Source organism: Plectropomus leopardus, chromosome 12 (genome assembly GCF_008729295.1).
Source record: "Plectropomus leopardus isolate mb chromosome 12, YSFRI_Pleo_2.0, whole genome shotgun sequence".
Lineage (NCBI taxonomy): Eukaryota > Metazoa > Chordata > Actinopteri > Perciformes > Serranidae > Plectropomus > Plectropomus leopardus.
Genome location: NC_056474.1, coordinates 106,718 through 120,048, shown reverse-complemented (window position 1 = coordinate 120,048; position 13,331 = coordinate 106,718). Strand labels below are relative to the sequence as shown.

Genomic DNA, 13,331 nt, shown 5'->3' with positions numbered 1-13,331 from the left:
TCAGGGACCATCAGAACATCCAGACGTATCTGCTGCCTGGAACCAAACAGGTTAAGTCATACTTGAACGAGTCGGCCTCACGCTTCACTTCACACCTGTTTCACTCCTGCTGAGAGTTCCACATCCCGTCACCAAGTCCCTGAACGCACCAGCAGAGGCATGCTGGGGGCCACGCGCTGCTCCTGAACGCAGCATCGGGGCCCTGCCTGGACTCAACTTTATATATATATGTGTGTGTGTGTATATATATATATATATATATATATATATATATATATATATAGATACATATATATATAAATATGAAAGGTTGACTGGGACCAGAGCTCCACTAAACTGGGACTGGAGACACACTGTGTGTTACTGTGTGTGTGTGTGCGTGTGTGTGTGTGTGTGCGTGTGCGTGTGTGTGTGTGTGTGTGTTCTAAGCCGACAGGTAGCTGTTGTCGAAGTGTTCTTGGTCGTACACCTCGGCGACCACCTTGCGTCCTCCGAACCAGCGTCGGTTGAGCGCCCGGATGGCTTGGTTCATCTCAGATGCCTCCGAGAACTCCACGAAGATCTTGACGATGACATCGGCCTCGTCCTCCTCGCCCTGATGCTCCTGGTAGATGACCACGCGCTTCACCCGCCCGAAATTCCCGCACTCCTCGGTGACCTCGCCCTCCAGGTCGTTGTCGATGTCGTCGGGTCCGACCATGTTCCTGAGGACCATGACGGTGGAGTGATGGGGGCAAATATATTTCATCACTTTATATATTTTATATATTATTTATACCACAGACAACTTGTCAGCCAGTTTACTGCCTGAAATATGAGAAAATATATACATTACAAACCACACTACAGGGGGGAGAAGGAGTTGAAGCCTCCTCCTGCCTTGCCCCCTGGGCCCCTGGGCCCCTGGGCTCCGGGGATTGAACCCGTACCTCCTGCTTGCGGAGCAGCCTCCTCATCACCATGTGTCGGGCACTGTTCCCACTGATGCTCAGCTGCTTGCTCAGCGGCTCCGTGGTGCTGTCGCTCTGCGCCTCCTGCGCCTCCTCTTTCCTCGTCCCCTCAGAGATAAAGGATGCAGCCGGGGGCGTGGCCAGCACCGGGTTCACCAAACCCACCTGGGGCACGCCAGGTTGAACCAGTGTCATACCTGAGACAGACGGGAAGTAGGAAAGACAGGAAGGACGGGGTTGACAGGAAGGACAGGAAGGTGAGATGGCGTCTCTCCGTGTGGGGGCGGGGCTTATATGTGTGTGGGTGGGGCAGCAAGTGTTCCTACCAGTGATGACACACGGAGCCTGAGCGGCCGTGACGGCCTGAGGGAGTCCAGCCAGAGCGCCAAGGACGGATACTCCCACCGACTCCTGAACACAGCAAACAACAACCAATACTACCCAGAAATATAAATACTCAGTACTACCCGGAAACATAAATACTCAGTACTACCCAAAAACATAAATACTCGGTACTACCTGAAAATTTTAATACTCAGCACTACAAGAAAATAATAATGCTCAGTACTACCTGAAAATAATAATACTCAGTACTACCAGGAAATATATTCAACTGACTGTCAGAGTACACACTACTGCACAAAATACTGTAGAAAACACAGTTTTACAGCAGTACTCTATGTTTTTCTGCAGTACTTCATGTTTCACTGATGTTTTACTGCAGTACACCATGTTTTACATCAGTACTTCATGTTTTATTGCAGTAATTCACGTTTCACTGCAGTACTCTATGTTTTACCTGGGCGGTTACCTTGGCGGCGGCGGCGGCGGCAGCAGGGAGCCCACCAGGAGTCGTGGGCGTGAGGAGGGGTATGGGCGGAGTCACAGCCTTCCCCACCCGCAGGTACTGACCCTCGAGGTCAAACAGGTTCATGGAGGCAACGGCGTCCTGAGCAGACTGAGGTCCTTCATACTCTGCAGACAGAACCAGACAGCTGTGAGCTCCAGCCTACCAGAACCCACCAGAACCCACCAGAACCCACCAGAACCCACTCATCCAGGTATGATCTCACACAGTTATGATCTCGTTCACACAGCTTTGATCTTGTTCACGCAGCTGTGATCTCGTTCACACAGTTATGATCGCATTCACAGTTGTGATCTGATCTTGTTCACACAGTTATGATCTCTTTGGCACAGCTGTGATCTCGTTCACTGTATGATCTCATTCACACAGCTATGATTTCATTCACACAGTTAAGATCTCATTCACAGAGCTGTAATCTCGTTCATAGTTATGCTCTCGTTCACACAGCTGTGATCTCGTTCACACAGTTATGATCTCATTCACACACACGCCACACTCATGGTAGTCAGCTCACCAATGAAGCCGTAGCCTTTGTGGCGTCCCGTGGTCGGTTCGCGGGCCAACATGCAGGACTTGATCCTCCCGAAGGCCTCGAAGACGCTCTCGATGTCGTCGTCGGCGAGGTCGGGGTGAATGGACGCCACGCAGATCCTGTTGAAGGCGTGCGCCTCCTCTGCTAGCTGGTCGATGATTGGCTGAGCCTGGCCGATATTACTGGGCCTTCCAACCTGCAAGACAAGCCACAGGGAAAAGTGCACGCTGACTCTACACACTGGTTTAACTGGGAGTGCTGGTTACAGCTGCTGGGTTGCTGCCTGCTCTCAGGGAGAAACATTTATGGCAATACTCTTTTTCTTTAAAACTTTCTGGTGATTTTTTTGTTAAAACTTTTTAAAATTTATTTATTCTTTAAAGTTTCTGGTGATTTTTAAAGACAACACGTCTTCAAACCCGAATGTTTTCTCTGAAAATCACCAGAAATGAAACTGTAAAAACACACTTTACTGCTGGATTCTCAGATTTCCAACAGTCCTTCAACACATCGTATGATATAAGACAGGTTTGTGAAAAAAAAGTCCAGGATTTTTCATGCCTGTACAGGTTTCACTGGGAGTGTCTGTACTGGGAGTGATGGTCTCACTGGGAGTGTCTGTACTGGGAGTGATGGTCTCACTGGTCACCTTGATGTTTCGGCCTCCGAGGACGACAGAGTTCATCTGTTCGAGCGCCAGCTGAGCTGCCTCGGGCATCTCGTACTCGACGAAGGCGAAACCCTGCAGAGACACAAAGGTTTGACGAGGACGAGCTGACGGGCTGAACCTGAGCCGGACGCTGTGGACGGTGGACACAAGATAGGACATGGAGGGACAGAGAGGGACGTCTGACCTTGTGTTTCATGGTGACGGAGTCCCAGGACATGTCGATGCTTTTGATTGGTCCGAAGGGAGCGAAGGCCTGTCGGATGGTGTCCTCGCCCAGCTCGTAGTAGATGGAGCCCGCGTACACTCGACACATAATGGCGAGAGCTCTCTGACGCTGCGCCGCCACCTGAGCACACGGGAAATCACCACACACACACGAACAAACACGCTCCGGACCGCCGCCACTCAACCGTCCTGCTTTCCTGAAACAATTTTGTTTCAAAAATAATTATGGGAGATTTCTGTGATGAAGACAACAGGATTTCCAAACCCACCAGCTTCCTCTAAACATCAACAAGAATTAATGCATTTAACATTTAGCCAGAAACTGAACTGTGACCCATGACCTTTGACCCATGGCCTCTGACCCATGACCTCTGACCTAAGACCCCTGTTTTTTGGACAAAATAACATTTAATCTATAGCTTAATTCGTAGTTGATTTTCTGACATTTTTTGTTCCTCGTTCCTTCAGACTGGATGATGAGTCATCAGTGACATCACTATGACGCAGTGATGTCACACACACAGGCTGTTCGAAACCGCCCATTACACCGGCAGCAGGTACTGATTCGGTCAAAATGCAGTATGGAGTATGGAGTATGCAGTATGGAGTATGCAGTATGCAGTATGCAGTATGCAGTATGGAGTATGGAGTATGCAGTGTGCAGTATGCAGTATGCAGTATGGAGTATGCAGTATGGAGTATGCAGTATGGAATATGCAGTATGCAGTATGGAGTATGCAGTGTGCAGTATGGAGTATGCAGTGTGCAGTATGCAGTATGCAGTATGGAGTATGCAGTATGGAGTATGCAGTATGCAGTGTGCAGTATGGAGTATGCAGTATGCAGTATGCAGTATGCAGTATGGAGTATGGAGTATACAGTATGGAGTATGCAGTATGGAGTATGCAGTATGCAGTATGCAGTGTGCAGTATGGAGTATGCAGTATGGAGTATGGAGTATGCAGTATGGAGTATGCAGTATGAAGTATGCAGTATGGAGTATGGAGTATGCAAACAAAAGCGAAATCCACAGTATGCCAGAAATACCCGGATGTCATACTAATTCGGAAAAAATCCTCAGTATGCATCGGACCAGTCTGCCTCGCCTACTGTTTCCCACAATGCATTGCGTGGAGAGCGCAGCTGTTGTTGTCGTGTCACCAGCGGCTCAGCCATCACACAGCTGCACAGACCTAACCCACCAGATGGGGTCCTTGGTTTGTCCCGGTGTTACACTTTATTAATTTGGCCAAAATCAGATTTTAATCTTATAAGGTCATTTACAGTACTTTTACCAGGCAAACACATACCGATGTCTGCTAATAAGAGTACAATTACACAGGAGACACAATGGATTTATTCTGTCTTTATTGTTTGTTAGAGATGACTTTTTTGGCTTTTCTTGCCTTTATTATAGCGCAGGTAGAGCGTGACAGAAACGGGGGAGACAGAACGGGGACGACACAGCAAAGGACAAAAGCCGGAATCGAACCCCGACCGCTACTAAAAACTCAGCCTACATGGGGCGCACGCTGTATCACTGAGCCAGAGGCCGCCCCGACAGGAGTGAACTGTCACCGCCACACGAGCTCGCGAACATAACGGCGGTACATCAGGTCACTTCCACCTGTTATAAAGGTGTTCTTCATCTCACAGGTGAGCCTTCATCACCGTCGTCTGTACACGTATCACCTGTACTCCGTTTCAAACCGTAAATCGATGCTACGCGGTACCGGTTTTGCTATTGTTTGCTTCCAGCCAAGTCTGGCTCAGGATACACCAGGATCCACCTGAACAATTATACTGCATACTACTGTGGAACGCAGTATGTAGTATGTAGTGGATACTGCATACTGAGTTCAAGTGTAGTATGCAGTACACCGTTTCCAACACAGCCATAGACTGTCTGTAAAGATGGAGGACATGGCAGCATCGCCCCCTGCTGTCTGACTGCAGTACAGGTCCTAAGACCCGCCCCTCCATGTTGCTGAATGGTCATAGGCTGAATTAAAAACTCAACGTACACGACAAATAAATGTTTCCCAAAGATGGTTTCTGTCCCTGAAGGTAGCTCATCACCCTGACCTTTGTCCAGGTGTTTGTTTTCTTGATAAGTTCGTTTTTAATGATTTACTAAATTATAAAAAAGGGGGCTTTTCTACCATGATTGACAGCTGTGACAGGAAATCCGTGCGCTCACATTCAATGGAGCTGCTCACGATTGGTCGGACGGGTGTTTGGGCGGGACCCCCCTACGCAGAGATTGCTTCTGTGCAGATGCAGGACTCCCAGTGACATCACCCTCGCAAGATGGCAATGCTCGTATCCGGAATATTTTAACGTCACTTCAGCATAGCGGGGGTAAGTGGGAGCTTGTCATCCATCTTTATTTACAATCTATGGTCACGCACGGTGCAGGCCGGCGGGTTCTGATGAGACACATTGCTGATGCATTGTGGGAAATGTAGGTGGTCTCACTCACCGACTGCAGAGGAGACAGAGCGTCACCCAGACCCATGGACAGGGACGCCATCTGAGAGACATACAAGGAGAGAGACAGCCCTGTTGTCATGGTGACATCACAGTGATGTCATGGTGATGTAGCAGTGACATCATCAAGGTGACATCATATGAGCGGCGATCACCTGCAGGCTGCCGAGCTGCTGCGTCTGTCTGACGAGGACGCTGTTGATGCTCTGCTCCATGCAGTACTTCTTCGCCTGCAGACAGGAAGCAGCCAATCACAGCTCGCTGTGCACACACTCATACACACATACACGCCCATACACACTCATACACACATACATACCCATACACACTCATACACGCCCATACATACATACATGCCCATACACACTCATACACACATACACGCCCATACACACTCATACACACATACACGCCCATACACACTCTTACACACATATATGCCCATACACACACATACACGCCCATACACACTCATACACACTCATACACGCCCATACACACTCATACACACATACATACCCATACACACTCATACACGCCCATACATACATACATGCCCATACACACTCATACACACATACACGCCCATACACACTCATACACACATACACGCCCATACACACTCTTACACACATACACGCCCATACACACTCATACACACATATACGCCCATACACACTCTTACACACATATATGCCCATACACACACATACACGCCCATACACACTCATACACACATACACGCCCATACACACTCTTACACACATATATGCCCATACACACACATACACGCCCATACACACTCATACACACTCATACACGCCCATACACACTCATACACACACACATACACACTCATACATGCTCACACACTCATATAAACACTCATACACACACTCATATATACACTCAAACACACACACACAATCATACATACACACTCATATACACACTCGTACACATACACACACAATCATACACACATTCATAAACATACATTCAAACACATGTTCATACACACTCATGCACACACTTAAACATTCATACACACATACACAACCATGCACACTCATACACATACTCATACACGCAATCATACACACCATGCATGTGTGAGTGTGTGTGTGTGTGTGTGTGTAACCTTCTGCAGCGCCTCCTGCTGATTGGCTGTGAGCGGTGGCAGGCCCAGCTTGCTGCTGCTGCTCTGTCCGTTCTCCATGATGAGAGCCGGCCCTCCCTGTGAGAACCAGCCACAGGTGAACAAAACAAATGCACCCTCAGATACCTCAGTCCACCTGCAACCCCTCCCCCCCACTGACATTTATCAACATTCACATTATTTTACAGGAAACATTCACACTTTGTTTATTGATTTTCCACATAGCCATACCCCTCCGGTTACAATCCGTAACTCAATACAGTTATTATTATTTACAAAAACAGACACACCCACCCCGACCCTGGTGCATACCCCATAAAAGAAGCAAGAATTGAGATTGACATCGAAAAGTACGTCATTAAATAAACAAATATTAGTCGTCATAACATCAAGTTAAAAAAAGACATGGTTATATAAACAAAAACAAGGAAATAAATAAGAAAGGGGAAAGAAAAAAAGGGCTAAAAAGCAAGACCTTTGTGTTCAGTCCAAAAATACATTGCAGGCTGAGCTATTAATATATTACAGAAAGGGATTACATGTCTTTATAAATGCATTGGTAGTCCCAGACAGGGTCATCCTAATTTTTTCCAGTTTAAGAAAATCCAGCATCTCTTGACCCAGATTGCATGGGTGTGTGGAGCTGAGGACTTTAACAATATCAGTGTCCGGGCTAACAGAGTTGTAAATGCATCATATCCTCATTGGTGGAAGAGAGACTGAGCGAGGAGAAGCATACCAAACAAAGCAGCGATAGCATTAGGGACAAGAGTCTTCCCAACAACCACAGATAACATGTCGAAAATCTCCGTCCAAAATGCATTTAAACAGGAACATTGCCAGAACATGTGCAGATAGTTTGCTGGTGTATATTGACATCGAACGCAGGAGGGAGATTATTGTATATTGTATTAAATATTTAAATATAATATTTATTAAGACGTGCTTAAGCGTAGTGGTCTTGGTGCAGAATCCTACACTGGATAAAACTGTGTCTAACACACACAGAAAATCTGTGAACCCTCCGCAAAACCTCCCCCAAAAATCATCCGGAATTGCGTCCCCCAAATCCGCCTCCCAGATAGCTTTGAGGCGCGAGGAGAGTCCAAACAGGGTAACAGATAATTGAGATTGCCCCCTTAAATGAGAAGAGAGGTTCCAAGAAGATATCAAGATCGACATAATTAGGAAAGGTGGGAAAAACAGAAAATGAACTACGTGCAAAATTGCGAACCTTAAGGCGTCTGAAAAAATGTCCTTTAGGAAGTGAAGACTTGTTGACTAATGTCAATAATGACTGTTCAAAAGATGCAAAAACATCATTTACATATTAAATCCTTCACAGTTTTTATTCCTAACCTGGCGCAGGTAGAAAGAGGGGAAAATATGGTTTACTGCCAAAGGTGCCCTAACAGAAAGGGTCTGCAGGCCAAAAGGCCGCTAAATCGAACCCAGATTTTTAGGCAGGAGGCCACAATAACATTTGCTGTATGAACAGAGGTGGAAGAGCAGAGAGGTGAATACAGTAAGGCCTTCAATGTTACCGGATAAGCTAATTAGGCCTCAACAGCTAATCATAATGGAGGAGCCTCCTAATGTCAAAGCCAATAATTTAGGTTTCTTATATTTGATGCCCAATAGTAAAACAGAATATTAGGTAATGCCATTCCCCCAATTTCTTGGGACTCTGTAAAATCTGACGTCGTAACCTTGGGGGCTTGTTACTCCAAATAAATTCCAAGATGAGAGTATCTACTTTACAGAAGAAGGAGAGGGAAATAAAAAAGACTGGAGTGCATTGAAACAAATATGAAAAGGATGGGAAAACATTCATCTTAACAGTCTTAGCCAGATTAAGGAGGGACCATCGTGAAAGTCTTGTTTAATTTTTCTATGCAGAGAAATAAAAATTTTCTTGTAGAGATTATCTTAAGTGTCAGCCACATGCACCCCAAGATAAACAAAGCCAGAGTTAGAAGTCTTAAACGGAAAGTCTTGAAGTGGACACTCTTTAGCAGCTTTATTGATTGCAAATATTTCACTTTTGCTGAGATTCAGTTTATATCCAGAGACCTTACTGAATGCATTTAAAGCCGAAAGTGCTGTAGGGATAGAGCAGGATAAATCCAATACAAGTGACAAAAGATCCTCCGCATAAACTGCAATCTTCAACTCTACATCATTTCCAGTTATGCCACAAATTTTAGGGTTAGATTGTAGAGCAACTGATAGAGGTCCCATTAGGGCTTAGTGGGCAACCTCGCCTAGTGGAGCAACAGAGTGGAAAATACCCCAAATGTATGCTATCGGTCCTAACAGAGGCCTGTGGAGATGCATATAATGATTTAAGCCATGAAATAAATTTTGCCCTGAAACCAAATTTCTCCAAAACAAAAAATCAAATTCCAGACTATCGAAAGCCTTTCCAGTGTCAGGAGCTATCAAGGCCTCCGGGAGATTAGTTGATGAAGGGTTGTACACCACATTAAATACCCCCTTAAATTAGAAAAAGAGTGCCTATTGCGGATAAACCTGGTTTGGTCCAAAGATATGACGGATGGATTATAAGGGTCGGGCCAGCAATTTTGACAATAATTTAAAGTCAACATTCAGCAAACTTATGGGGCAGTAAGAGCCGTAGAGTAAGGCTTCTGTACCCTTCTTCAGCCAGTCTCTCTTTTTAGGTTTTTTTATGTGCCACGTAGGAAATAATCTCTCTTCTTATGAAAACCTTAATTGTTTCCCACGACAAAGACGCTGTTATGTCTGGAGTTTTGTGAACTCGAAAGAAAAAATCTTGCTGCTTAGAAACAAAATCAACTAAGTCCTCCTCTAATAGTAGGTGTGTATTTAAACGCCACGATGGCCGTGTAATAGTGAACTTAAATAGACGTTCATGGAGACAAATGTGTGGTCCGACAGGACAACAGGGTCATATTTACAACTAGAAACGGACATGAGCAGCCTGTAGTCCACCAAGAAGAAATCAATGTGTGTTAAGTGATGGTGAACATGCGAAAAAAATGAATATTCCCTTTTGGCTGAATTGAAGAGGTGCCAGGAATTAACTATATTAAACTCTTCCATAAAAGATCTAACAGTTTTGGCTGATTTAGATTGAGCAATTGCGGTAGAGGAACGCGCTCTAAAATAGGATCCATCCCGCACCTGAAGTCTCCTCCCATAATTAAGAAGCGTACAGACGAATCCGGTAACACTGAGAAGAGCCGTTGAAAGACGGCTTCTTCATCCCTGATGGGAGCACATACATTCACAAGGACTACTGTAATACGTGAATCTGTCCAGTGACAATAATACATCTTCCCACCGCAGCAGAGACTGTTTCAGAGTGACCGAAGGGAATAGCTCTACGTAAAAGAAGAGCCACACCTTTGGATCTACCAGACAAGGAGGAGAGATACTTTTGTCCAACCCGGCTTCATTTCAGCCTGGAGGTCTCCGGCTTTCTCAAATGAGTTTCCTGCAGGTAGATTATATGATCATCACGGTGTCTGAGGTAATGCAGAACCTCACTGTGTTTATTGGATTGTTCAGGCCTTTAAACGGACAAATTTAATATCTGTTCCCACAACAGGTGGGGAGGTGTTAGACTGGGCTGTTTAGAAACAAACCCTTACTATAAGGGAGTAAAAGAAGAGGGAAGGAAGGAAGAAAAGAAAAGAAAAAACAAAAACAACAGCACACAAGAAAACAAGCTGCAAAAATAAAAAAAGAAAAAAGGAGGATATGGTGTATGTACACCCCACCGTACGAACACACCCACCTACCCACCCCAAAAAGCACGATCCCCCCAAATGAAACACCTGCTCCACACAGCCCCTCTCCCAGCAGAGGCATCCTTAGAAAGGTGAGCGCTCTCTTACCCCAAAGCAAAAAAAACATCCTGCTGTTACTTGTACCTCAAACATACTACTAAACGACCTCAGAGAATACCAAAATATATTGTCATTTGTAACAAAGTAGTACAAAACATAGATATTTCATATGCAACAACAAAAATAAAAGAAAAAATAAGAAGAGAAATACATGTTAAACGCAGTGAGTTAAACTTTCATAAACAATAATAATTAATTAAAAAGAGAGAAAAAAAAGTGGGCCAGAGTGAATCTGAAAACATTAACAAACATCAGCCTTAACTTCAAACTGTACTTCAACAGATACAGTCAGTGAACATAAGACAGCGCACTCGAGTCCGGACCGAGCGGTCAACGGTTACGCCTCCACGCAACTCCAGTGCGCCGTAAAATGTCGTTTCTCACACGAAACTGGGTCACCCTGAAACCAATGGGCTCGGTGGACTGCCCTCCTTCGGTTTAGCACGCAGCGTGTGGCGGTTTCATATCCAGCATGGGCCTGGACTCGAGCCCAGCAAGTCCTGTAAGAGTCGGGCCGTAAACTCTGTGGGTCGGGACCCTCCGATCCATCAGGCAGGCCCACAAGTCGGACATTATTCCACCTGGAGCGAGCCTCCAAACCCTCACTGTTCCTGCTCCAGACTCCACCGTAGCAGAAAGCACATAAACGTTAGCCTGGAGGCTAGTTAGCTGACCATCATGCTCATAGGAGAGCGCTCCGGGCCAAAACCGTCCCACCGCGTGTCGCCAGTTTTCCTCCCGCAGCTTCACAACAGTCGTTTCATAATTTTGGCACGAAGGTTATCCATCATGCTCTCGAGCCTAGCATAGCTTCATCAGCGTCCGGTGTCTCTGACCTTACAGGAAACATTCACACCAAACATTTCACAGGAAACATTCACACCAAACATTTTACAGGACACATTCACACCAAATCTTCAGTCATATTGTCAGTCATTTTACAGGAAACATTCACACCAAACATTTTACAGGAAACATTCACACCAAACACTTTACAGGACACATTCACACCAAACATTTTACAGGAAACATTCACACCAATCTTCAGTCATATTGTCAGTCATTTTACAAGAAACGTTCACACCAAACATTTTACAGGAAACATTCACACCAAACATTTTACAGGACACATTCACACCAAACATATTACAGGAAACATTCACACCAAACATTTCACAGGAAACATTCACACCAAACATTTCACAGGAAACATTCACACCAAACATTTTACAGGACACATTCACACCAATCTTCAGTCATATTGTCAGCCATTTTACAGAAAACATTCACACCAAACATTTTACAGGAAACATTTTACAGGAAACATCCACACCAAACATTTTACAGGACACATTCACACCAAACATTTTACAGGAAACATTCACACCAAACATTTTACAGGAAACATTCGCACCAAACATTTCACAGGAAACATTCACACCAAACATTTTACAGGACACATTCACACCAAACATTTCACAGGAAACATTCACACCAAACATTTTACAGGACACATTCACACCAATCTTCAGTCATATTGTCAGTCATTTTACAGGAAACATTCACACCAAACATTTTACAGGAAACATTCACACCAAACACTTTACAGGACACATTCACACCAAACATTTTACAGGAAACATTCACACCAAACATTTTACAGGAAACATTCACACCAATCTTCAGTCATATTGTCAGTCATTTTACAAGAAACGTTCACACCAAACATTTTACAGGAAACATTCACACCAAACATTTTACAGGACACATTCACACCAAACATATTACAGGAAACATTCACACCAAACATTTCACAGGAAACATTCACACCAAACATTTTACAGGACACATTCACACCAAACATTTCACAGGAAACATTCACACCAAACATTTTACAGGACACATTCACACCAAACATTTCACAGGAAACATTCACACCAAACATTTTACAGGACACATTCACACCAATCTTCAGTCATATTGTCAATAATTTTACAGGAAACATTCACACCAAACATTTTACAGGAAACATTCACACCAAACACTTTACAGGACACATTCACACCAATCTTCAGTCATATTGTCAGTCATTTTACAGGAAAAATTCACACCAAACATTTTACAGGACACATTCACACCAAACATATTACAGGAAACATTCACACCAAACATTTCACAGGAAACATTCACACCAAACATTTTACAGGACACATTCACACCAAACATTTCACAGGAAACATTCACACCAAACATTTTACAGGACACATTCACACCAATCTTCAGTCATATTGTCAATAATTTTACAGGAAACATTCACACCAAACATTTTACCGGAAACATTCACACCAAACACTTTACAGGACACATTCACACCAATCTTCAGTCATATTGTCAGTCATTTTACAGGAAAAATTCACACCAAACATTTTACAGGACACATTCACACCAATCATCAGTCATATTGTCAGTCATTTTACAGGAAACATTCACACCAAACATTTTACAGGAAACATTCACACCAAACATTTTACAGGAACCATT

At 44.5% G+C, this 13,331-nt stretch overlaps 1 protein-coding gene across 1 annotated transcript; it reads right to left on the bottom strand.

Annotated features, from left to right (window-relative positions):
- Positions 1-315: 315 nt before the first annotated feature.
- Positions 316-11,678, bottom strand: puf60a (poly-U binding splicing factor a). Its single transcript, XM_042497790.1, has 10 exons — positions 6,877-11,678; positions 5,891-5,965; positions 5,728-5,778; positions 3,205-3,366; positions 3,000-3,092; positions 2,333-2,546; positions 1,750-1,925; positions 1,277-1,361; positions 930-1,147; positions 316-724 (listed from the first exon to the last, which is right to left on the bottom strand). The coding sequence occupies exons 1-10, from the start codon at positions 7,054-7,056 to the stop codon at positions 425-427; spliced, it is 1,554 nt and encodes a 517-aa protein (XP_042353724.1). The 5' UTR covers positions 7,057-11,678; the 3' UTR covers positions 316-424.
- Between the last annotated feature and the right edge of the window lie 1,653 nt (positions 11,679-13,331).

Excerpts from the sequence above, each read along its gene's own strand:
- puf60a (XM_042497790.1), bottom strand. The coding sequence starts at position 7,056 with ATGTCAGTGGGGGGGAGGGGTTGCAGGTGGACTGAGGTATCTGAGGGT. Across the intron at positions 3,093-3,204 it reads CCGTCACCATGAAACACAAG|GGTTTCGCCTTCGTCGAGTA; the intron begins GTCAGACGTCCC and ends GTGTCTCTGCAG. Across the intron at positions 1,362-1,749 it reads CCGCCAAGGTAACCGCCCAG|GAGTCGGTGGGAGTATCCGT; the intron begins GTAAAACATAGA and ends TGCTGTGTTCAG.